Here is a 26,371-nt window from a genome sequence, read left to right on the forward strand (position 1 = left end):
CAAAGGTGAGGAGAGTCCCTTACATGCCACCCTGCCTCCTCCTGCCTCATCACGTTTCCTGCTTCATCATCTCACATCTGGCCTCACCCTTCTTTGCAGGGGGTGGAAGTGGCCGAATCCTTTCATCTCTTGGATATTTGCACCAATTCAGGCTGACATTTTGCTCCAAGAGTCAGGTTTTGGCTCAGCTGCATGAATGTCTAGTGATCTTTTAAACTCCTGTAGCATGCAAAGGGATCTGGCAAGTCATACATACGGGTAGTGGAAGACCTGTGCCTTTTTGGGGTAGTGCATGTAGGGTGGATAGGCTGTCACCTGCAATGACACTGTTTAGACACTTTAATCCCACCCTCAGTGTGTATTTGCAGCCTAAACTGAGCAACCCAGCTTAAGCAACTTCTGCTTCTACTAGGAAGGCAAAAGAGCAAAGCAAGACCACAGGCTCCAACTGAAAATCAGTATAATTCAGAATTGGGGAAAAGACATGTGAAGGTGTATCCAGTTCTCAAACCATGTGTAGCTCCACGAGATCTCTACTCATCCAGGGATGCTCTGATGTGATGCGTTTCATAGTTAGCAGCAGTAAGACAGCACTTCTAGGTCCTTGGAGAGCTCTGCTGGGTCACCAGCCTCTCAGCCCATCGCAGCCGTGTGCATTGGTGCTATTAGCTCCCTTTGCCTGTGTTTACACTTGACATTTCCAAAGCCTTGTGCCCTACCACGAGCAGGAATATGGCCAGGGCAGCACCAGCCACAGCACTGCAATGGACGAGCTTTGATGAGCATTAATGCTGTGGCTGCAGCCAGAAAACAGAAGACCTAGCCTGACTGCCTTTTGGGGGCCGTGCTGAGGTCAAACCAAAGACTAATTCATGTTTGCCCAGCCAGGATTTGGCTGGCACGGAATCAGGCAGGGCTCTGTGTGCCTGGGTGGTGCGCTGTAGGCAAACCTTGTGAAATTCCTGGGTTATTGGGGGAGGCTGCCACAATGATATTTCCTGAAACGCATCCTCCTCCCCCCGATTCATGCAGGATCATATTCTGCAATGTGCAGCTTCATTTCCCGTGCTCCTGACACACTAATTGCCATGGTCAGAGATGTTGCCTTGCCCAACTCAATCTGTTTTTAAAGACAAAAAACTCACCTAATTCCATAATTCATCCTTAGCATCACACTCCACTTGCTTCCAAACAGGAATCATAGACAGATTGATTGATCTGTCACAAGGGCTAAAGACGTTCTAGTATTAGGGGCTGAGGCCAGGGAGAAAAAGATGCTGCTCATACTAATAGATTGCAGTTCTTCTCCCAGAGGATATCATTGCCTTTAGCCAATTCAAGAGACTAACCATCCAATTTAGAAAAATAAAAATAATCATTATGGTTACAACAGTGAGCAGGGGGAAAAAAAAAACCAACCCACAAACAAAACACAAAAAAGTAAAAAATCAGACCTTTCTGAGAAGCAAAAGGGGAAAGGGGAGCTTCTCCTGCTTTCCCAAAGACATGCTTCACCTTTTTGCCTGCACTGTGCAGAGAGGAAAAACAGTCTGCTTTGTTCCTCCTGGAGCCAAGTCAAGGGGTAACAGTGTAAAACAGAAGCATGGGCTACGTTTTCCTAGATCGGAGGAAGATGTAAATGCGTAAAATGTGATGGAAGAGGTTTGATTTTTTTTTTTCTCTCTCTCTTTTTTTTTTTTTTTATTATTTCTCTCAGGAATGGTCTGACAGCCCCAGGCTGGAGTATGTGTCTCTCCCAACTACTCTGTCACCCGGGTAACCATGGAGACCATGACGATCGATTAGATGCCATCTGATCTCAACCTCATAAAAAAAACCCCACGTGCACCCGCGCGCGCACATACGTGCACGCACTCACAAAAAAAAAAAGAAAAAGAAAAGAAAAAAAACAACAAACCAACAACCAGGCAGCAGATGGCAACCAGGCCACTAGACCTGTCTCCAGAGAGAGTGAGCGGGAGAGAGGGACTGAGAGATGCAGGCGGAGAGAGATCATGAGGGAAAGGGGGGAAAAAAAAAAGACAAAGAAAGAAAAGGTGGGGAGGGGGGAGACAAAGAAGCAAAGAGATCAGGGGAGAGAAAGGAAAGAGGGAGAGATGGGAGCGGGTCCGCAGCTCGTGTGATTTCTGGGGGACCTGTTTGGGTGGAGCAGCCATCATTTACACTGCCTGCAAGTCTGGCTTGCTTTGAGGGCGGAGAGTGATCGGGGAAGAGAAGACTGGTATAAAAATACCAGGTTAAATCCAAGGGAAAGCCCATGGAAGAGCGGTAAATGCGCCTTTGCGCCCTTCTGCCCCTGCAACAGCTAATCCCCCTGCAAATGGTCAGGCCAAACAAGATCTAAGGGTGTGAGAAGGAGTCCAAATGGAGATCAGAGCTCCCCACGCTGCTGAGGCCAGAGCAGGTATGATCTGGGAGCTCCTGCGCTAGCTTGGTGCTACCAAGAGGACTGCTGCTACGCTCTGGTCACCCCACTTGGGATCCATGAGGGATGCAGCCAGAGGAGCCACCTCACCTGCACCTCACCTCTGGGGACCCATGGGTGGTCTGACCAGACACACTATCACTAGCCTGGAGGTGACTGGCAGAAATAAAACTGCCTGAAATCCTTGCCGGCAGGAACTGCTATGTCTGTACCACACCTACAACAACATCTGGAGGCTCTTGTGGAAATGCCAAATAACCAAATAAATCATAAAGGGATCTTGGAACTGTAGGACAAGTGATTGGACTGAGATCCCAATGGCATCTGGAAAAAAATTTGGGCTTCGACCATCCATCCCTCTGTAGGGAGGTATCAAAATGAGGCAGGTTAGAGCCTCTATGAAGTCTCACAGCATGGGTCCTGGAGAAGAAGTGGAAATACTTTTTTAATATGAACTGATTTGAAAATGAGCGGGCCCAGGTTGGAGAAGTGAGTGTGCAAGGAGCAGAAGCTCAGCTGAGGGGAAGGCCAGACCTACATACGTGACTGCACAGGCCTCTCCTGGAAGGCAGGGCTGGGATTTATGTGGTCAGTGCTGAGCGTCTTCATCTGCGGTCATCAGTCTGGGCTCCTTTTAATGGGGAGAAACAGGTCCTTCTGGTGGGTACTTCACCTCACCCTACCACAAATGCTAGATGAGTTGCACCAGCATAGTGTCTTCTTTTCTCCAGTGAGTGTAAAGGGAGCCAGGAGGAACTATCTCAGATGAAGAGGGGACATAAGAAGTTAACTGAGACAAATCCTACTCCATGTGTGTCACTGGCACCAAGACTCCTGCTAAATAACTCATCTTTCTCTTTACCATCATCCTTTCAGAGACACATATGCAATCACATCTCAGCAGACAGGAGCTAGTCCCTAGGGATACCTTCCCAGGATGCTGTCAAGAATGGTGGACACCATGTAGATGGTACCTTCACTGTGAGGATATTGCCAGGTGAGGAAAATGATTCATGTTCAAAACATGTCAGATCAAGTGAGTTTGAAAGTTGCTGTCACGAACAGTGGACACCTTGAAAATTCAGTAACTGACAGCACCTATTCACTAAAGTTAACCATATCTAGTTTTGATAGGAAAATGAGGATGATCCTTTCCTGAAGATGGTACCTGTCTGGTGTTGGGGGAGGGCAGAGGGCTGATGATTGTCTGAAGTGGGGCTTTGTTGAGACTAGCTCTCAGGAAGGTTCTAACTTGCCTCTACTTTAAGGAATGGGCGAAGAGGACCAGATCTGTATTCATGCTCCACAGAGATTAGTCATATACATGTTCTCCCTTTCCTGGGGTTTCTTGAAGTGTTCAAAACAGGATATTACATACACTGATATCTAAGGATGCTTCTTAGATTGACTCTTACCCTAGTTGAGAGAGCAATCCAAACTTGAGCGAAGAACAATAACCATGAACATTAGTGAAATCAGAGACTAGTTCTGTAGATCCCCAGGATGGCCTAAAGACCAAGTCCTTATTTTCAGAATTGTCAATTTTCCTGATTTCTTCTCTGAATTACTCCTGTTAATAGAAAGCTTCATTTATCTATTCTCAAGTAAGCATAGAAGGGAAACAAATCAGAAAGACATGAAGAGGTTGTTGATGGTGAACTGCACCCCTGAAAGCATTTTTCCCTAGATACCTTCAAGGAAGATGAAGGCACAAAGTCATCTTCTGTTCTCAGCTACCCCTCTGAAAAGTCGCATGGAATACTTCTGCAGCCAAAAAGTTACTCTTGATTTGCAATGAAGAAACTGAAAAGGTAGCATGACAGGTCATCTCACAGCGGTCTGATCAAGTCTAAGGTAATCCACCTGACCACACTGGTTATTCCACTCAACCTTAGTCCTTCATCAGGAAAGCATCATGCACTTCTCTGACTGTAAACCAGTGACATTGGATTAGTGTCGCTAACTGAGGGATGAAATTGCTCTAAGAATGCTAAGAGGCTAGCTATCTTGTGTGTGATTCTTGAAATGAATGAGAAATGCATCAGGTATCCAGAAAGAGCTGAGTTCCAGGACCATTAAAGCAGCGTCATTTCTAAAGGCTAGTACTGTTTCAGATAAAATTTGTTATATTAAATAGAATATTAGATTAAAAGCAGAAAGAGCCAAGGAAAGTTCTGTGACTTGTATTACACAGGGAAAAAAACAACACAAAAACCACCAACCAAAACCTTAATGTCCCTCCCAGTCCATTTCTCAGCCTGGGGGTAAAATTCTGTTCCCTTGAAATCAAGAGAAAGTCATTCTGTGGTTCAGATTTCCCTCCCTGGATTTTTCTAACAGGTGGGTGATGGGGAAATAAAGGATATAGCCCATGTTATCCAGAAATGCTCTCTACAGCCTTTCCCAGGTTGTACCAATTGATGGAGTCTAAGAGAGGGACCACAGCTTTACCAACATCCATCACACAGTAAGAGATGCTTCAGGGCACCTCACCAGCAGCAAGAACAGAGTTATGCCCCAGCGAGAAGGAGAGCAGAGGGAGATTTTTTTTTTTTTTTTTTTTTAAAGTTGGCATCAAGTTGGGTGTAGGTTGGCAGGGTGGAATCATGTTCAAACATCTGCTAATTACTAATGCATCTATCTCCCACCATGGTATTTTTAAGCAAATGAGTCTAAATCTCACCTGATTAGTAAACAAATACAAATAGGGGCTCAGTTCCACCTCAGAGATACTGCAAGAGGGCCAGGAAGTGGACAATGGGCTGAATTTGAACTCTTGGGCTGACAGGGATTTGCTTGACAAGCAAGCCAAGCTGTGTTTCTTTCTCCTGCCTGCCAAAAGATGACTGGAACGCCCAGTCTGGATCAAATCACCAGAGCATAACCCAGGGAATTTTCTGAAATACACAATAATGAAAATCAATATCACATAACGATGTAACACAGGAGTATAAGAAAACTGACATGTTTGGTGTCCGTGACAAATTTTGAGTGGTTGATTTCTCTGTTTTGACTTAATTCCTGTGGATTACATGACCATTTCCTTAAGAACAGAACACAGAACATTTGGATTTGGATGACCATAGTTAAGTTCCCAAAAATCAAGAGGCACTGAAACAAATATGGCCTCATCTTCAGAGCTCCTGGACATCCATAAAACCTCTAACCCTCGTGGCTGTGGAAAATAAATGGTATTTTATTTAGATGGTAGAATCTGAGAGATTAATTTTATTCACTCAAGTCTAAGAATATAAACTGTGGTTGCACAGGTAATTAACAGTGCTTATGGGGATTCCTCTTGAAATGACACTCATGATGGACCGTCATCAAACAGAGCTCACTGTTCTTGCTCTTTAGATAATGGTTCTTTTCCCACTGGCTTCACTGGGAGTGGAGGCAGATTTCTCTCACAAGAAAGTACTTCCCTACAGCCTGTCATCACCTGTCCTCATTTCCAAGAGTCCTACTGGCCATTCAGTGAGCCATAAGGCTTCCCTTCCCTTCAGTGGAGGGGACGTACCCTCCACTTTTTTTTTTTCTTTATCATTTTTCAGCCCAACTCAATGTTTTCCCACAACTCTGCCTCCTCATCCTGCATCTCATTTTCCAGCTGCACACTTAGCCCAGCTATCCCAAACGACTGTGACCATTCCAGGCTCCTCTATGCCAAGAGCCCCTCCTTCGAATAATTTATCAGAGCTTTTCCGAGTCTTATTTAACCAACAGGGCAAGAAAAATATTCTTACTTCAACCCCAGGCTCTCAAACTGAACGGCATCAGCTCACAAAGCAGGACAAGGACAGATTCAATTTAAAGATCTCCAAAGTGGCCTTTTTGCCTAGTGAACTCGTAAATACCTGATTTCCACAGAGACAAGAACAAACTATAAGGCAGAAACTGAAGAGCAATAGCAATGACCCTAGATTGGGGCAAGAGGTTTTATTTTGAGGAAAGAGTACGTGTGGGAAGAGTACCTAGCTTGGCGAGGCAACGACCAAGGGAGAGCACTGTGTGCAATTGTTCACAAGTACAAGGAAAGCATTGTGGGGGTGCAGTAAGGAACAAAACAAGAAAGCATAAATGGCATAGCTGTTAAAAAAAAAAAAAAAATTAACTAGACTGTTAAAGACAGACGTTACCAATGAGTGGGTGACCAGGCACACAGACCTGAATCACCGTGTGTGAAACAGTAGTAAGCACAGCCTGATGTCAGTGGAGGACCCTGGTGGCCCGCACAGTGTGGTGGCATGGTGTTGCTAATGAGAGGTGTAAGGATCCATTAGCTTCCTGGGAAAACCACTATTACTAGCGCTCCTTGAGACAAAATAATCACCTGAAATCAAATGTAATGGTACTGGAATGCTTCTGAGTGTCTGAATGATGCCATGGCCTTTTATCGGGCTGATATAGCTCAAGTAGTAACAAATCAGACAAGCTTTCAAGCTTGTATGCCCCCTTCAGGTTTGACACAGGGTGGGGTGGTGGAGGAGATCTCATGAGGCACCTGTCTGCAGTTCTGTGTTTTGAGTGTGTGAGAGGCACTGGTTGATGGAAAAGCCTCCCACGGGACATGGAAGGCCTGCTGGCTAGAGTATTTAAAACTAGGCAAAACACTAGTAAAGGTACTTTAGTTTATAAGCATATGCCGAGAGAAAAAGGGAACAGATGGGAACTCATAAATCTTTTCCATCTCTAGTTCTCATGGTCCCCTTTTCTGTTTTGTGTTGCCCCATGCTCGCGTGCTATATATGTAAGGGACTCAGCAGAAGGGTGACCATACCAACATTTGTAAATGTTACTTACACCTACGTCTGGTTAAAGAAATGACAATGCCAATAACAGTAATAGTGTGAACTGGGAGCTCTGAGGAGACCCAAGCTCTGGACCAGAAGAAACAGGGCTTAGGAAACCCATTGCAAGCAAGAGTCTTCAGCCCAGGCTGTCCTTCGGAAAGGGGGAGGACAACAAACACCAGAGCCCACGTTCTGCTTCTGGGTCTGGGTGGTTTTGTGTCTTTGCTATGAAACTAAGTAGAGTTTTATCAGGTCTCTGTACTTGCTCAGCCACCCTGTTTTTATGACAGAGGGCCTCAGGCTAAAGAGCAAGAGGTCTGCTTACTCCCAGCTGCTCAGGATGGGCCAAATTCACTAATTTCAAGCCCTTCTAGGTTCATTTGCCTGTTTGCTGGCCACAATCATTTTCAGACATGAAAATCATCTTTAGATCCTTACTTTTCAATACCACAAGTCCCAAGTTTTTGTTTCCATCTCAAGTCAAAAATCATGCAGAATTCCTAAGTGTAAATAATTTAAATAATTTACATTAGGGGATGGTGCAACAGCCAGGTAGATTAGCGCACACAGATAAGTTCCCCCTTAAGGATGCTTGAAGCTCAATATGACCTGATCTTACTTCTAGAAACTCTTTTTTGTTTCTTCCTTTTTTTTTTTCTTTCTTTCTTTCCCTTCTCCATCTTTTCCTACTCCTTTCTTCTTTCCTTCCTTTTCCTACCTTTTTCCTCCTTGCAGCACACTGTCACCTCTCCTTGCTCTTAGTTAGTACAAAGCCCTGCTTTATCTCAACCTGCTGTTCTGAGCAGGATTCAGACAAGATGACCCAGAGTGGGCGCTCACGGCTTCCAGGCCTCTTTCAGACAGCACTTAGCCCAACAACTCTCTTCCTCCTGCAGCTTTTTGTCAAGGCTTGCTCTGGATTTGATTTCCCCCAGCCTTCAGGACTGCATCCCGCCAGTTTGATATAGTGCAATGCCAATTATTTCAGCTGTGACATGTGAGGATAAAGTTGTGGGGGAGGAGGCTGAATAAGTCCCTGAGAAATCACACTGGCCAGATCTTCAGAAGCACTGAAGAAACTAATTCCCTTCAAAATCAATACTGCAATGCCGTTGAGGAATCAAAGCGATGTACTTGAGCGAGAGCAGAGTTGAATATACCTGTGAACAAGTGTCCCGATCACATACACCATGGTGCCTGATCCCCTCTCCCTTGCAATATTACAAGTCATGAGGAAATTAATTGCAGTTCACAAGGCAGTGCAATCATAAAGCATGGGTAAATGAGTGGAGAATCAGGGCCAATAAAAATACACTCACAGTGATCAAAACACTCTTTTCCAGCCCATTTTTTTTCCTCTTCTATTTTTTGTCTTCTCCTCTTCATGCTTAACTTCACTTCTTAGGCTTCCTAGCACTATGATTATTATTATTGCTATTATTATTATCATTGTTGCTTTGTGGGCTGAGAGTTGCAGATCTCGAGAATAAAGCAGATGTCAGCAGCTCCGAAGGATCCTATTCTATTACACAGCAGAACAAATGAGTATGTCAAGGAAGGGCTCTCCAATCTAACAAGAAAACAGCACAAACAGACACAAAATAAATAAATAAAGAAACCCTGCGGGGACAGGCAGGCTAGTTCTGATTAGATATTATGCTAACATGATGCCTACTTTCTACGCTAACAGTGTTTTAATACATTTAAATGATACTGGGGAAATAAGTCATGAAATAGGAGAAGAAGCCTTCATGTCAGAAACGATTAAGATTATCCAAGGGGGCCAGACTGCCTCTCTCATGGAAACGCGGCTCACGGTGTGGGATTATGAATGGAGCCCAAACGGTATTTACATAGTGCACCCGATACCATCTCATTACCTTTGCCAATGATTGCTTTTCCCAGCTGCTGGAAGAGCAGTCCGGCTGGCGAGGAGGAGGAGGCCAGTACCAACATCTGCACCATGGCAAAGTCTCAGCCTCTGCTGAGGCTCCAGGAGGCCTCTGGATTTTGCAGGGAGATGCCACGGGGGAGACACCTGAGCAGCTGCAAGAGGAGCTGGAGGCAGCTGCCATGTTGTTACCCACACTTGGCACTTGCAGGGGGTGCATGCCCACCTCCGGCTTTCCTGCAGAGGGGCCATGAGCAAAGCTGAGCTCTTTGGAAATACGTGTTTCCAGAGCAAGGCTGTGCTCACAGTCCTCAGAGTATAGTCCCTCCAAACTTTCTGAGAAAGGAGAAAAATAAGTCTTACCTGACTCAACCTGTAGCCTTTCATCTTCCTCTTCTCCTCAGCTACCTCCCCACATTCCCCCATCCCACAGACAAGAAGATCTCTTTTCTCTTGAAGGACTTGCAAAAAAAGCCTAAATACACTTGTCAAGCTCCATGCAGCAATGTTAATGCTGCTTGTGAAACTATGGCCTTGGAAGACTCTCCTCCCAAGCCTTTGCAGCCCTGGTAGATGGCCATTTATTAGCTGCAGCCCATAATTTCCTTCCTCCTGTGACCCATCCTGTAATTTTCCTTGAGATGACAAGCTACGAATGAAAAGCGTACTCATTCTCCAGCTATAGGATATAAAATATGGATATGGGCATGAAATCTTGAATCCATCAAGAAAGCAGAGACTTTTCCTTTTGGGACCTAAGGCTCTAAGGACCCAGGGCTGGGCTGAAGCCTCCATACCCTGCGAGCTGGAGTCTGCTCAGGCACAGAGCAATGACACTGATCCCAATTACCAGTAACTTGATTCACCCAAGTGCTCTGACAGATGAGCTTTGACGAACCCTGCAGCAGTAGTTTAAGAACTTCCTGGTGACCCTCCTCCCATTACTCCCTTTGCAGATTTGGCAGATGGGAACATGTGTCCTCCCGTGGCTCTGCCATGGCAGAGTCTGGTGCATTAGCTTAAAAGCACTGAGACACCAGATGATGAACTGGAGCTGCTGAGACTTTCTGTCACAGGGGCAATAACTTGTGGCTGATGGACGAGGCAGACAGCTGGATATGAAAGTAGCCTAAACTGCCACAAAAAGACTTGCCAGCTCATCTGTCAACCCTAAGTGAGCGGTGAATCAAACTGCATTAGCCTCTGCTCAACACTGCAGAGCAGCAGTTGTCAGGAAGATCGTACCCAGTACGCACAGGGGGGCAACTCACAACTCAGTCCTCATTGTAAGAGACTATGGAGAAAGTGAGCAGAGGAGAGATCGTACGTGAGAAAACAAGAAGAGGACTTCAAGATGGTCTAACATACAACTTTATTTCTTTAGACCCTGAATACAAACAAACGATGGCCAATAGCAAGCTAGAGTCATTGCAGTCTAAAACCTGCTGAGAGGTTTGCTTTTGTGGAGCTGAGGACTTGGGAACCCTGTGCTGCATGAATGCCCCTACGGAGACTTTGACTACCACCAGTCTGTGGATGAATTCCCTTGGGAATGTTCCCCAGACACCGGGGCCAGTGAATGACAGCATCCCAGGCGGACCTGGGAGTATGATCTCGTTTGGTTTAGCAGAGCACCAGCAGTTACTGCTGTGTCCTAAGCCAGCTCATGGAGGCAGGCAGGGGCCCGTTCTCCTCCTGGATGCAAACTCCTGACATCTGAGCCTTGGTGGAGAGAGGATTGGATCATGTTCCCATCTGTCCTCTACCAGATTTCTTCTGTGCCTATAACTCACCCATACCCCATCTTCCCTTGCCCATAAAGCAAGATCAGTGAAGCTATTCGCCTTTTAAAAACACTTCCAGATCAATGGGTAGAAATCTTCTTTGTGAACAGGTGGCATTATTATGAAGTCACTCAACAAGAGTTTCTTGGGGCAATGGGTGCAGCCCTGACAGGGATAAGAAAGGCAGTTGAAGTGGACCTACGTGGAGCTGAACATTTACCTACAGTCTGCAGAAATGGGAACATCGTCTTCCCCACAGCCTTCAACATCAGTCAGTTTTCACCACCTGGAAATGCATACGCTTGCTAAGCCATGTGGGCTTTTAAGTGCTTTACAGGATCCTACTGTGACCTCTAGTCTCATTAAAAATCTTGTGAGTACAGAGCTGCGCACAATGAAATTAGACCCCATCAAAACAATGCAAGATAGTTCATATCTCATAGAATTTTCACCTCAGGACACTGCGTACACATTCAGACTTCTGTGCATCTAACACCCTCCAGGCATATTTTCAAATTCTTCTGAAAACCATGAGATCTTGAAGCACTTTTTTAAGGGAATGCTGTCATTTTACATAATCATGACTCCAGAAGAACTCCAGACTCCCTGGCAAGATATAAGGCTTATCCTAACCCTGCAGAAAAAAAACACATAGGCAACAGAAGGAGTAAATGAGAATGTGAATTATAACGTGCAATTTCATAGACATGCAATGTTTCTGCTTTTTACCCCTCCTTCTTTAAATATAACCCTAAAGTGGAGTTTTCTTGAGAAGACAATCAAAACACCTGGAGCCTGAGAGGAATGTAAAGAAGAATATGCCTATCTGAATACATATGTATACATAAATACACAAAAAGAATTATTGCCCTAGGAGGCTTTAGCAGAGTTCCTATAAACATCAGACATTGTCCTAGATACAAAAAGGAATAGTCTGCGTTCATGAGGGAATCCTGAAAAGATAATGGAGGGGTTTTTTATCTTTCGGGGAGGCTGTGTTGTCAACTTGGACTGAGTCCTGACCAGCTAGTCTTCTTGGTAAGTCTTCTTCCCTTCAAATAAGGGATCACCCAACTGAGTGCTTTGAGAATCATTCATGGTGAATGGTAACAAATAACAGCACGGGGAAACGAAGGAGAAAATAGGGGGTGCGGGCAGGAAAGATAACTGTGGGCAACTGTCAGATTTCGTATTGAGAAAGATATGAGGAAACATGTTCAAGAAAGGATGCAAAACCAACCCTAGAGCCTACAGCAGGAGGCAAATGAGGTCAAAATTACAGGAACAGGAGAGGAGTGTCCAGCAATTTGTGACATCAGATGGTTTAAGGTCAAAGAGGCTCTCAAAAACCAGGATGGCAGTGCTACATAGCCTCAGTGGGATGGGGGAAGGTGGTCAATAGACATGACCGAGAATGCAGAAGACCCAATGGCACCTTCCATATGCCCAGGACTAGAGAGCAAGAGCTCTGGAGGTTGAGGGAGAAGCAGCTGCTGGAGTACAGAGGAGGTTAAAGCCTGCACAGAGATGGAGCCTAGGATATGGTGCGAACCTCAATGGGAAGGGAATGGCTTTTTAGACACCTGGTTGTATTCGCTGGAAATATTTTGTTAGGAAAAATGATTCATTAGGCCTGAGTGACTTCTTGGAGTAAATCAGTTTGCCTCCTGTGCCAGGGATGACCATACAACTCACAGGAACCAGTGTAAAGCCATTTACAGCTGGCCCAAACTATACAAGTGGAAATAAATTGGTCAGTCTGCACCCCCGAATGCTCTGCAGGCTGGCAATACCCTTGCTGCTTGTTCCAGGCATTAAACTTGTTTGAATTTTCATTATGCTTTTTCATAATTAATCAGTTAGTTAGTTTTAGTCCCTGTTTACAAGGGAGTGAATATGGGGAGTGCAACAAGCCAGGGAGGGATGCGAGGAAGAGCGCTACGACTTTCTTTGTGCGAACATAATTAGGGCTGACCCTAATTAACACTGGCCTTCCCTTTCCTGACAGCATTCATCTGGGGAATCTCAGACACACTCCCCTCGCTTCACGCTTTCTTCTGTGTTAGGCTGGGAAACTCCCCCTTTCCTGGGGACAGAGCTGAGGCACGAAGAGGTGAAATTGTTTGTTTAAGACCACTTTCCGACTCGGTTGTGGGTCTGGGCTTCGAGCTGAGAAGTCCTGGCTTCCTCTGCATCCAGTATCACCCCCAGACAGCTCCGGACCTCCCATCCAGGCATAAAACTACTGGGAATGAAGGCTGAACAAGCAGCCACTTTGGGAACTGACTGTGGCAGGCAGAGAAAGAAAAGGATACATGACATAACCAAAAGCACCATTATGTCACTGTATGGATCTATGATGCATCCACATCTTGAAGAGTACATTGTGGTCCCCCCACCCCAAATGACATAGCAGAACTTGTCGCAGTAAAGGAACAAAGATGGACAAGGGTACGCAGCTGCTCCCATGCAAGTTACTACATGGATAAAGTAGCAAGTAACTACATAGACCTGGGAATGTTATGGCTGAAAAAGAGAAGGATATGATAGAGCTCTACAAAAGCAGGAAGAGTAGAAAAGCTAATGCATGGAAGAGCAGAGAATGATTGTTCATTGTTCCTAAAAATCAAGAGGTAGAAGAAAAATGAAATACAGTGTGTTCAGAACAAACAAAAGGAAGGGTGGAGATGTGTGTATATAATTAAAAAAATAATAATAATTGAACAAATTAATGGAAAACAAATCCTTCAGGGATTGTTAAACCCCCCCCAAAGCACTTCTGGCCCCAGGAAATAACCAAGTCAGTTTGCTAGAAAACAGGAGACCATGCCTGGCAATATTACTCACCTTGTTCTCATCTTCCTCCTCCTCTAAGCTTCTGTTACAAACCAGTGTCAATATGGGGCAAGAGACCCTTTTGACATGGCACAACAGAGCCACTCAGGTGTCTTCAGGCAAGCTCTTCCACCTGCCTGTCTGATTAAACTGCTCCTAAAGAGCACTTAGCTGGCTGCCATAGGCCACCTGCAGTATGAAGTAAACCTTAACACGACATTTATGACTGCCTGGTGCTAGGTGCCCATTGTGCCACTCTTACAGACATGCTCTTAACCCTTGAACTCTGTTTCATACGGGCACGTCCTAGTTTCAGGTTGCAACACTAGACGTTTACATCAGCATCTTCCGGAGAGCTCGGTGCGCCCACCTGTGAGATGCCTGAACTGGCCGTGGCTGGGGAAAGGGCACCTGGGTCCTCCAGTGAGGCAGTCCTTACGCTGCACCTATCGCACGGCAGGGGTTTTCTTCCCTTGTCAGCTGGCCTAAGCTGTCCAGTTATGCTCGCTACATTGTGTTTTACAAGTTCGACTTCTTCTAAGTGAAGAAGGGAGACCTGGTGTGCACGGCATCAATGGAGGGAGAGGTATCTGCTTATGGAATGCAGGTGGCTTCAAAATCTCCTTTTTTCTTTTTTTTTCCCCTTTTTCACAAGAAAGAGCATTCCCCATGGCTACACACACAGACATCAGATTTAAAAATAGCCAAGTTCCACCTCGACTGTGGGGGAGTGAAAGACAGAAGACAGATGCATTGGCTGCCAGCTAGACTTGACATCCACTTTTTCTTTCCTCGCCCTGGCAGCCAGCAGTTGCACACACGTGCACAGGTAAGGTCCTCGGTGGCAAAGCACACTGTGTCTGCCTCCCCCTCAATACACTAACTGCTGCACCCCAGCCATGTGTGTTTGGGAGCCGCATATTCCCACACACCCTATTTAGTACGCCAGGCATGTATCAAAATCGGCAAGTTCCCCCTATTTGTCCTGCTTTATTCACAAGCTACTCACTAGTCATTTGTGCGTGTGATTTGTTAGCGCATTGCAAAGGTTACCATTCACATCTCTATTTCTGGCTTGTTTTGTTAACTGCTTTAGTGTCTGCTCCATGCAGCCACTTTCCATGGCTCCAAGCTATATAACAAATATATGCGCATGTGCATGACTGGTCGTATTTGCAGACCCCGGCCCAGGTCAATTTAAGGTGATCAGCTGATTTCAAGGAGCCAGGCCTTGGTCTTGCTACGTTCCCCCCACTCAGACAGTAGGAGATTCCTCCTCTTTCTCCTAACTGGCTATAATCCACCCACTATTTATGCTTTCAACCAAATGCATTCATTGAAAACATAAGGCACTACTGCCCACATACTCAACACTACTCTTCATGTACTCGTCAGCAGTAGAAGCCACAGTAGTACAGCAAACTTGGCTTATTTATTTGCAAACATGTTTAAAAGCATCTCTTTATGCATTTATTTAAATTGCATGGCTCACAGATAAGTCCTTGCCATGGGAAATTACGGATGCTGAAAGTTTACGTGAATTCAAAAAACAACTTGACAAACTCATAGAAGAAAAGTTCATCCAGTGTGTTAAACTGCAATTAACCTGATGTCAGGAGAATATTCAGGGGAAATATCACTGTAGGTTTATGTTGTTCTCACAGGTTTCCCAGACACCCTCTTTTGGTACTGCTGAAAACAAGATACCTTGTTGTGGGATACAAGTAACCCACTGTGGCCATTCTTAGATTCTTACATGTGTTTTCTGTGATTTTATTACAATATGATTTCTAATACTCCTGTCCCAGGAGCATCCAAGCTGCATTAGAATGTTATAGACCCATCGAAAAGAATGACATATATTTCTTGTTCTATATTCAGAGCTTGGCAAGCTAAGTGTCTCATTTCTGGGCTAGGATTATGGACAGGAAGAATGGAAGACATCCCAGACCAGAACCACCTTAAAAGTAAAGCAGGCTTAGTCTCTTCTGCATCATGACAAGGCGTTCAAACCTGTTCAGTTTAACAAAAAGAAGGCTGCAGAGTTGATATGGCCACTACTAATGAATACTGACCTAGGAAGGACCGACAGATGTCTGGGTTTACTCAGGCACGTCTCCTCTTTCAGCTGGAAATGTTTGCCCAGGTGGAATTTTCCCATTTGTCCAAAATTTCCAGACATCTGACTGGAGCAGCAGCAATAGCTGTAGCTAGGCTCTGCATGACTGGAAAGTCCAAACTAATAACTGGTGCACACATGCATACACACCTGTTTACAAAATCCCTACCTAAACCTGATAATACGATAACAGAGAACTCTTAATCCAGGGGGCCAAGATATTACAAAATCCCACGGCTGGATGCTGAAGGTGTGTGTGCTCGTTTTCCATATCAGCATTTTTAACAGTGGGGAGATATGGCTGGTGGAGTAACTTACCAAGGATCATAGTGAATCCTCTACCACCAACAATGTTTAGGCCAAACGCTAATATTATTTCTGAAAAACGCACACTCACATGAATAGGGAAGTCCTGTGGCCTTCAACCTGCAGAGAGGTGCTTACAGCGGTCCCTTCTGCCTCTAAAAACTCCGCATTGTCCTCCATCTCCTGAGATGCCCTACCCTCAGGACAACTGTGAATATTAACTAACATTGCAAGGATGATCTTTGGAGATGTCAAAACAACATGGCAGTGAGGGGTCCTGAACGCCTGGATGGTGGCACCTGGCTCTTGGTGGCAGCTAGAGCTTGATCTTAATGTCACGGCTCATCTAGTCCAACAGGCAAAGGAAAAGACTGGAACCAAAACAGAAACCAAGGGACATGAGCCAAAGGCTGCAACTAGGTTAAAAGAATCAGGATTTTGTCTAAAAGACATAGATCTCAACTATTAGCTAGCGTGGAGACTACTGGTTTAAACCTAGCAGCCAGTCCCAGAGACAGTCACGCTCACACTTGCAAGGGAGCAGCTGAGAGGGCCTGCCTGTCCAGCAAATGCTCGCAGACCTCAGCTGGGGTGGCCTCGCATCCAGAACTGGTAGCCCTGGTCCCTCTGTTCATGGCCCAGAAGGGAAACTATTTTTTCACCTTACCCAGTTGCAGGAGGTTCCTGCCAACAACATCAAAGTTCCCAACCTGTTATTAAAACAACCTCAATCCCACTGCCTAGAGAACGCAAACATGAGCGGTGGAAAACAAAAAATATCACCCAAACGTCCAGGAAAACCACGAGCAGAGGCACTGAGCTATATCCAGCACAGATTTTTCAAAAGGACAAGGATTTTCATGGCTCAGTGTTCTAATTTGTTTGACCGTTTATTTCCAAGGAACACATCCAAGAGTGACAAGCTCCATTTATTTCAATGGGCAGCATATGCCAGCAACGTGAATGGCGTATGCTATAAAAGAGAATGGATGTTCTCAAGCATCCTGGAAAGCTGTCCTTTCGACAGATAGAGGACGTGTCAGTAATGGAGGTTCAGCTCTGCTCTGACAAGCAACGCCATAAAAGCAGCACTGTGGGTTCCTATGTTTGATGTCTCCCCATGGCAGCCCTGCAAGATTTGCTCAGGCCGCGAGTGAAAAATGATTTTCCTAATACCTGGCCCAGCACTGGAGAGCCCAGCTGGGTTCTTTTGTTCTGCTTTGCCAGGCCAGAAGGACATCTCCTCAGGCAAATGGCTACTCCTGGGTGTTAGTGTTGCACCCTTGCAGACTTTTAGTGTGTATGTGCCAACCCAGGCTACTCTTACCAATGACATTACCTTCAAGTGATCGTGTGACGTGAATCTGAGATGTTCACACAAACAAGTGCCCCCTTTCCATAAAATACCATCACATGGCAATGGTGGTTCCAGTCTTGTCTCTTCTGACTATACCCTGAAGATGATCCTCTTCTGAATCTTGCCTTTCCAAAGCCTGATCCCACTGGCCCCGGAAAAATCCTGAGTTGTGAGTCTCTGTCGCAGATTCAGCACTACCCATCACTTCATATTGTTTGGTGGCCTGTGACGTTTTGCTGTAAGTCTCATAGCAGTGGGCAGCTTTTATTTGCTATCATTAATAAATTAACTAATATTAGTTCCATGCTGGGTCTTATCTAGTGAGCAGTTCTGGATCATAAGGTTTTATTGGCTTGTCAGCGAGCCCCGAAAGTCAAAACAGTGATTTTCTTCTTGCTTTTCAGTGAGATGGTCCCTACAAAGGTGGGATGTGGGGTTTTTCATATTGAATCTTTCTCCAGCCACCTTTCATTCTCATTAAACTTACGAGGTTTCAGGAAAGGTAATGGGAGTTGTGAGAGCTGCAATGCCATCCACAAGAGATCAGCTCCACATATCCTATGCCTCCAGCCCTGGAGCAATGTCTCAAGCCAGATAAAGAAGAATAGGTGCTCATGGCTCCTTTACAGACATCCAGCATGGCAAAATTTAATCACAGATTCTTCTCCAGGTGGTGTTCTGGAAACCCTTGTTATGCCTCAGTTTTTCCTATTCACTTTCCCTTTGACAGGTGCAGCTCAGAGGCTGTGGTTTCACCTGTTAAGGAGAAGCCAAACTGATGTTATTCATACCATTGAAGTCACTTTGGATACCATTTAGGAATTTCAGCCAGTCTTGATGCCATTGAGGTACTTGCTTAGTGAAGAGACCAACCACAGGCTTACACTGGCCATGACTGTGTTTGGGGATACAAGTCATAAGGTGGCCTTGCATCTGTACAACTGCCATTGGGAGCATACTGGTTCCCAACATGCAGATCTCCACTTGCATCAGGCTACGTGCTAACAAAAAAGGTACAGAGAGCTTGAGGAAGAGCTTTAGTTATCCCTCCTTTGACAAAATGGAACTGTTTTTGTTTCCATCAACTGCATTTCTGCCCCAGAATTTCTCATCATTTCTGATGATCTCCACGTCTGGGCCAGTCAGGCCCAGGAATGTTGAGCTCTGGAAACCAGACTCTTCCTCCAAGTGTGAGTGGTGGGAGGCAGGAGAGCTCTCCACTGGGTGAACGTGGCCCTGCCTCTGGGCTTTATGGCTTTGTCTGCTCAGAGAAGAGTCAGACTCTCAGTTCCAGCATTTCTGACTGGCTTCTTAAGGCTAACGATACAGAAGCTACACCCTGGCTCTTGCAGTTGATGTGAGATTGGTGGTATCCCATCAGGGCTGTTCAGGTAGATGCCGCAGGCCTGGCTTGCCCAGGGCAGGGTGGGAACCTCTAGATTTAACACATCTGGGAGCAGAGCAGTGGGGTAATTGGATCACAGTAGCAGCAAACAGCGTGTTATGAGGTGTCAGAAATGTCCACTCATAACCGAAGGGCATTGAGAAGCAACTATTTGGTATCTTCCTGGAAATTAAAAATAAAAAGCAAGCCATGTGATGACAGCATCTGCAGCAGAGAGCAGGGTGGCTTGCATGAATTAGCAGCTTGCTGGCTGTTATCTATGCCAGCCTTAGCCATCTACTTGTTCCATCACCTGCAGCTTCTGTGGGCTGAGACTTCAGACTTACACCTTGAGGAGTACTGCAAGCCAAAGCCCCCAGCCCTGAGCCACAGACAAGTAAGATCTGGAGAAGGTCTCCTTCACAGCTTGCTCCCTGAAAGTGTGGGACAGTGGTCATTTAGTGGAATGGGACCTTGGGTCTTGCAATGCGGAGCACAGTGACCTTGAACTGCTCAGATCCTGATCTCCAAAGAGCACTTGTGAAGGTTAACCTAGAGCTGAACTGAATTGGGATGTGCCACAGCCTTGGTGATTTGCATCTGAATCTTCCTGGCAGGGTGGCTGAGATTTTAGTTACTTCTCTTCACAGTGGCAAAGGGATTGACTGAGTCCCTGTGCCTAGGAGCTCTAACACCCCTCAAAGCATCAACATAACCCCCTTTTCCATGCAAACTCTCCTCAAACTCTAGGAAGCCCCTTGTAGGAGTGGCAGGGAGGTGGGCTAAGGGCACATGCATTTCAGACCCTCCCAGTCAGAGGCTGCACTGCATTTCTACACTCTGCCTTCCATGGTGGGTCTTTGACAGACATGTCCCAAGGATCACCTAGCCAAGCATCTCCAGAAGCCCCGCTGCAGCGGTATTGGGTATCCATGAAGCCAGTGCTGGCATGTGGAGTCAGAGCGCCTCAGGAAGTGACAGCCTCCTGCTGCTTTGGAGACCTGTTGCGGGCAGGGGAAGGGAGAGAAATTTCCATGTTTCCCTGGAAAAAATGTCCATGAGGATCCTCTTGCAGGCATTTCTTCTGCTAGTGGGCCAGGTGACATGTAGGGAGATTGTATTCTTTGCCAGAGTATCTATCACTTTCAAAAAAACAGATAAAACCTAAAATTATTCAGGCATGCTACTCATTCTTGTTAAGGTCCTGTGAATCATATCAAAAGCAGAACCTCTCCCCATTCAGAGATCTCCCAGCCTGTTGCATATGTTACTGGATGAACTGCAGGGACCCTTGCAAGTGTTTTCCTGCCACCTCGCCCCCATGCATCCTACTGATGGGACCTGGGCAGAGAAGCAGCTCTGGAAAGGCCAAGCACCCACAGATCTGCTGGTGAGCAGCAGAACCAGCTCTGCTCTGTGCAGGAGACCACTACCTCACCCACTCCTCCCACTGCCCTTTTTGGGGGGCTCTGGAGGGAGCCTGCCAGCACAGGCTCCTGACAGAGAAAAGTCCCCAGGGAGGAAGATGATTACACTGAGAAAAGTGGCTGCAGTCCCCATTTGATGGGATCTGCACGGAGGGAGATGGGGAAAAGGGGATCAGAGCGGAGAAGGGGCTGCCAGCTGTGAGGAGGCTGGGGCAAGGTGGCAGCAAGAAGAGTCACCCCGGTCACAGGCATCCCCTGGCTCCAGCGCGAAGGAGCCTGGCTCCATCCAGCCTTTCATGAGCAGAAAAGCCACAGACCCGTGGCGGGCTCCCTCGCCTCATTGTCTGTGTGCTGGAGCGGGGAGGAGGGGGGCAGAGGGACCAGGGGGGCCTCTCTGCCCCCCCGGCTCTGGCAGGGCTGTGCCTGCCATTCACTGGGATTGGGGGTGGGTGGGAGACAGGGCAGGGGGATTGCAAAAATAAATACACTAGAAAAACAGTCTTATGATTCTCCACACACTCAGTATACATGATGCAAATTGATGCTTAAAGCTTATTTATTAGGTTGCATGGGAGATGCCAGTGGTGTTTTTCTAGATCAGTGGGTATCCAATATTTTTGGGGGGACGGTGGCAGTGGGAGCGAGCGTGGCTAGAGACTGTATAACCAGAGGCTAGGGTTTATATCATGGGCTGCTCTCGACTGTTATAATTTGTGGCACAGATTCAGCGAGAATCTGATCTGCTGAAAATATTTGGGCTGTGAAAACTCCCACACTGTGACAGATGTCAAGTCCAATTAAGTGACTCGTGTCCAGGTTTCTGTCCAATAGGCTTTCCCATTAAATATCAATTTAAGAGGGAAAAAATGCCGTCCCCTTTTCTCCGAGCCTTTATCTCTTCCGACCATCTCTAGGCTAAACCCTTTGGTACCAGGAGCGGATCCGCACGCATCTTCGCTCTGTCTGACTGTCTCGCCCCTGCCACCTTCCGCACCCCTCCTTGGCTTCTTTGCCACTCTGGGAGGGGTGGGAGGAGGAACTGCACTTTCTTTTTGTGCGTGCGAGCGTACCTTTTCCTGCACCGACGTTATCTCTCGCAGCCGCTCCGAACCCGCGCCGAGATTTTCGTTTATTTTGTTTTGGTTTGCTTTTCTTTTCGGCGTTCGCATTTATTTCTTTATTCTCACTGGAGAGATGCAGGAGGAGTTAGGAGGCTCAGGGACGGATGGGGGTTTCGTTTATCCTTTCCCCCCCCTCCTCGCCAGCTCTTGAAGGACCAGAAGAAAAACTAAACCAAACATTTATTTTCCGACGGCGTCTCCCCCTCCTGCCCATCTCCGCCGGACTCGTGAATTAACAAAACCGCACGTTACACCCCCCACCCCTCAAAAAAAAAAAAAAAAAAAAAAAAGAAATAATAGAGAAGAAAGGAGGGAGCGACGCATTGTTACCGGGAGCCCGGGCCGCGGCGGAACAAAGCCGGCAGCGCCGCGCCGGGCTCCGCGCAGCGCGCAGCGGGCGCCGGGCTCCGCGCCCCGGGCTCCGCGCCCGGCCCGGCCCGGGAGCGGCGGGCAGCGGGGGCGGGCGGCGGCTCGGCGGGCCGCCGCGGGGAAGGAGAGGCCGAGGGGGCGGGGGAGAGGGAATAATCCCGGCTGGTGCTATCGCCGCATCCCTTTTGTTATTTATCGCGATCGGGGAAGAGGAGGAAGAAGAGCGGGGGAGACGGCACTTTCCAGCGCAATTTTTTTCCCAAAAAAACCCGACTCGCAGTAGCTGCCGGTGCATTGCAGCCCGCTGCCCCGAATTAACGGGCGGAGGCAGACTTTGATGGGGGAGACGCTTTTTCTCCCCTGATGCATCGTAAGTAACTTAAGTTGTTATTTATACTCCGCAAACAAACACGGCGATAACATCTCCCATCTCTGGAGCGCTGGAGGCCGCGGCGAGGGATGAGAGCTGCCTTTCCCCATCCGAGCAGGACACTTTTCCGCTCGTAATTCATTTGATTTTGATTTTGATTTTTTAATTTTTCCATGCTCCGCTCCCGGAGGGTCATTTGAACTGTAAAGGAATCGCCGAGGGGGCGAGAGGACCTGGAGAGAGAGGCTGTCCAAACGACTACGCCGAGGTAAGCAGCTTTAACAATATATCCCTTTTCCAGGTAGCACGGGCATGGGTTTACCGGGGGGGAAAAAAAAAAAAAGAAAAGAAAAGAAAAAAAAAGCGAAAAAAAAAAAAGCCTCTTTCCGGCTCGGCTCGCCAAAACCCACCATCTGAATAAACCCAAACCAAACGGGAAAATTCAATACACACCGTAGAGAAACCCTTAAGCAACTTTCTCCAGGAACCACCTCTGTAATTGCCCGTTTTCCTACAACCGCCCTGCAAATCCTCCCTCTGTTAGTACGCTTTCGCATAAACCTCCTCGCTTGGATCTCAACTGAAAGGTGATTTTAAACCTTTCCCTTCATCCCCCCCCCCCCCCCCCCAAGAAATCGCTGATACCTGACCTGCGCGCTGGCCGGGTTTATTCCCTTCCCCTGCCTTGCGGGCCTGATTAACGCTCCTTATTAAAAATAGAAGAGGAAGCGTTTCCGATGGCCCTGGCAAGCAGCGGCCCTTTCCCAGGGAAGGAAGCGCTCTCCTCTCCCCCTCCCCAGGCCTTTCCCCCTGCGCGCCGGGGACCGCGAAGCCCCGGCTCCCGGCGGAGCCCCGCCGTCCCGCCACTCGTGCCCCGCGTCTCGCCCCGTGGGGGGATGCTTGGCTGTAGCCCTGCCTGGGAAGTATTCCTCCTACCCGTCATTTCCATCATTATTATTATTATTATTATTATTATTATTATTATTATTAATTTATTTTTCCCAATCTGGTCTGAGACCCGAGGGGGACTCCGCCTGGAAACTTTACGTGGAAATACCTGGCAATCTGAATTCGGAGGGAAGGGAGGACGTGATGTTCCCTCCTCCCTCAGGCTCGCTCCCCACCTCGCTCGACACCCCAGCCGTACACGCACACATTTGTGTCCAAGGTTATTCACTACTTGCCTGATGTATTGTTTTATTACATGCCGGCATGTCCACGGACGCGCTCGGATTTGTATTGCTGTCTACATGACAGATGGTGCTCTGTGAGGCCGCAAGAAGATACGATTCAATTTTCTTTTGAAAGGCACATCCGTATTTATCGCATTTATTTATTTATTTATTTATTTGGCCTTTCTCCCCCCACACCCCCCTTTTTCGCATAGGGAGGGGAGTCGAGAGAAAATCTACAAGAATGGAAAAGTTCGGCCGCTGCTTTGGGGTTTTGTTTCTTTTTGAATCCCACACTTAAAAAAACGGAGACTCTCCAAACATCCCCATTTGATCGCTGGAAAATCGGTATTCCGCACAATTAGCAGCAGGAAAGAAAAAAAATAAAGAAAAAGAAAAAAGAAGGAGCGCAGAGAAAAGAGCGGGGCGAGGGGAGAGCCCAGCAGATACATCAGATCCCGTAGTTTTGATTGGGGAAATAAATTTCCCCACTGGCCTTGTTATGTTTGGGGAGCCTTGAGCTGTATATTTAAAAGCATCATGTTTGTAGCCCGCATCCCATAGAGCGTTACTAAAACAGAAATGGTTAAGCAGAGATTGGCAGGGGAGGAAATACGATATTAAAATTGGGGGGAAAAAAATTCGACCTAATGTTGAGCCACTGGATATTAGCTTGTTTGAAAAAAAAAAATCTTTTATTGCTTTCCGGGCCTGTTCCGACACCCAAGCAAGCACGGGGAATAACGGAAGGAAGTGTATTCCGTTGAAGCTGCCGTCAAACGCTAGCAACGGGATGGTAAATGACGGGGCATCATTTATCCCCGGTATTGCTCTCATTAGTGCTCCCTGAAGAGGCGGCGATCCGCCCGCCCGCTGCCGGCCCGACTCTCCCGCCGCCCCGGCCGGCCACCGGCGACGGGGTCAGGGCGCGGGGACCGCGATGTCCCTGCCCGTGTCCCTGCTCCCTGCCTTGCCCCTGCCCGGTGCCGGCGGTGGCGGGGCCGGGGCGCTGACCCGCTCTCTCTGCTTCTCTGTCCCGGGAAGGCTCCTCCGCCCCCTCCAAGATGATGCTTAGCCCGGACCAAGCTGCCGACTCCGACCACCCCTCCTCGGCGCCCTCCGACCCGGAGTCCCTGGGCGGCGCGGACGCCCAGGCGCTCAGCTGCTGCGTCTCCGACCCGGAGCCCGCCGAGGGAGGCGGCGGCGGCGGGGAGGGCCGGGGCGGCGGCGGCGGCGGCGGCGGCGGCGGCGGGGAGGGCCGGGGCGGGGGCCGGCCCGGGCTGCACCCGCCGCCGCTGAGCCGGGAGGAGAAACGACGGCGACGACGCGCCACGGCCAAATACCGCTCGGCCCACGCCACGCGTGAGCGGATCCGCGTGGAGGCCTTCAACCTGGCCTTCGCCGAGCTGCGCAAGCTGCTGCCCACCCTGCCCCCCGACAAGAAGCTCTCCAAGATCGAGATCCTGCGCCTCGCCATCTGCTACATCTCCTATCTCAACCACGTCCTGGACGTGTAGCGCCCGACCGCCCCGACGGACACCCCACACCACCACCCCCCTCTGCCCCCCGGAGCCCCGGGACTCCCTTCCCCCCCCCCCACTCCCCCGCCGCCCCGGGTCCGGCCGCGAGGGCAGCGGCGGGCAGCGCCTTCCTCGGGGCGGGCAGGGCGGGGGTGTCCCCGCAGCCTGTCCGCTCTCCCCGGGGATTCTCCCGCACGGTCGCGGTGTGGCCCGGCGGAGAGCCCGTTTTTCGAAGAGAAGAAGTGTAAAACCGGATTGTTTCTTCAGGCTGTCAAGTGCCCCTTTATATATATCCAAAAACATCTACTTGTGACCTTAAACGTGTGACCCATGGGTGCAGTTAAAAATAACTATTTTTTATTTATGGTAGAAGGAGTTGACAATTTATTTTTTTCAAGACTTATTTATTTTTCAGAGTGGTGGCAATTTTACTTTGGATACTTTGTGCCAATTGGTTTCTATAGTCGGGTGTTTACACTTTCTCCTGTGGAATATTATGTTTAACTTGATGAGTGTTTGTTGGGATCGATACAGTGTTCCTTTTCCTTTTTTTTTTTTTAACTTATTTTTTCCCTCCAATTATATTGCACTTGTGTACGACAAACCTCCCCTTCCTCCCTGTTTATAAGTATATTTTATATATATCAAGGAATTTGTTCTTGACCTTTTTCTTTTCCTTTTTTCGTGTGGGATCGACAACCACTAGCACTTAACTAGGAGAATTTTTTAAAAACTTGTTGTTATTCTGATCTATAGTTATGTCTGAAAAGTACTTTGCAAATCGTTTATAAGGGAAGTAGTTTCTTTGTGGGTGTATATGTGCGTGTGTGTATACATGCATGTGTGTGGGAGTGAGCGTGGGCGTGTATGTGTGGCATATTTTTAGGAAAGGACATATTTCCTAAAAAAAAAAAAGAAAAAAAAAAAGAAAGAAAAGTAAATCCAGGACTGCTTTCCTTTGTGACAACCAAAAAAATTCTATAGCCTGAAAATGTTTCATGTTCTTCGCTGTGAATCTCTTAAAACAAGAAGCGCATTTTAGGGACAAAAGAGAGAAAGAAAAAAAAACCACATCTGCTATCCAAAGATTTTAGTCTTTTTCAGGGTTTTTTTGTGTGTCTCTGTTGCTTTATATAATGCAATATTTTGTAGTGAAAATAGATAAATCTGGTTTCTATCTGATGCGTTTTTCATATCTCTCATGAATGGTGAGCTGTTTTGCATATAAATAAAAGTATCAAATAAAAGCTGTTTTTTCCTAATTATTTTTCCCTGTTGGTCTTTCTATAAGATGGAGATGTGATGCCCTTATGAATAAGGATTGCAAAGGCTTCTCAAGTCGTGCGTGGGAAACCTTCAACAGGTTACCTGCCTCTTCCTGGGGGGGCTCAGGCTGCAGTCCCTCCACCACTGCTCCCCTGCTCCAGCTGCTCTCAGCTGGCTGCTCTGCCCAAATGCACAGGGGGCACAGGACTGT

The 26,371-nt window shown here is 47.3% G+C and overlaps 1 protein-coding gene across 1 annotated transcript; it reads left to right on the forward strand.

Moving 5' to 3' along the window:
• The first annotated feature begins 22,368 nt into the window (after positions 1 to 22,368).
• Positions 22,369 to 24,891, forward strand: NHLH2 (nescient helix-loop-helix 2). The gene is made up of 2 exons (XM_054829504.1): positions 22,369 to 22,470; positions 24,419 to 24,891. Exon 2 carries the CDS (start codon positions 24,439 to 24,441, stop codon positions 24,889 to 24,891), a length of 453 nt encoding a protein of 150 aa, XP_054685479.1. The 5' UTR covers positions 22,369 to 22,470; positions 24,419 to 24,438.
• Positions 24,892 to 26,371: the final 1,480 nt, after the last annotated feature.

The sequence above is a fragment of the Grus americana genome, chromosome 1 (genome assembly GCF_028858705.1).
Source record: "Grus americana isolate bGruAme1 chromosome 1, bGruAme1.mat, whole genome shotgun sequence".
Classification (NCBI taxonomy): domain Eukaryota; kingdom Metazoa; phylum Chordata; class Aves; order Gruiformes; family Gruidae; genus Grus; species Grus americana.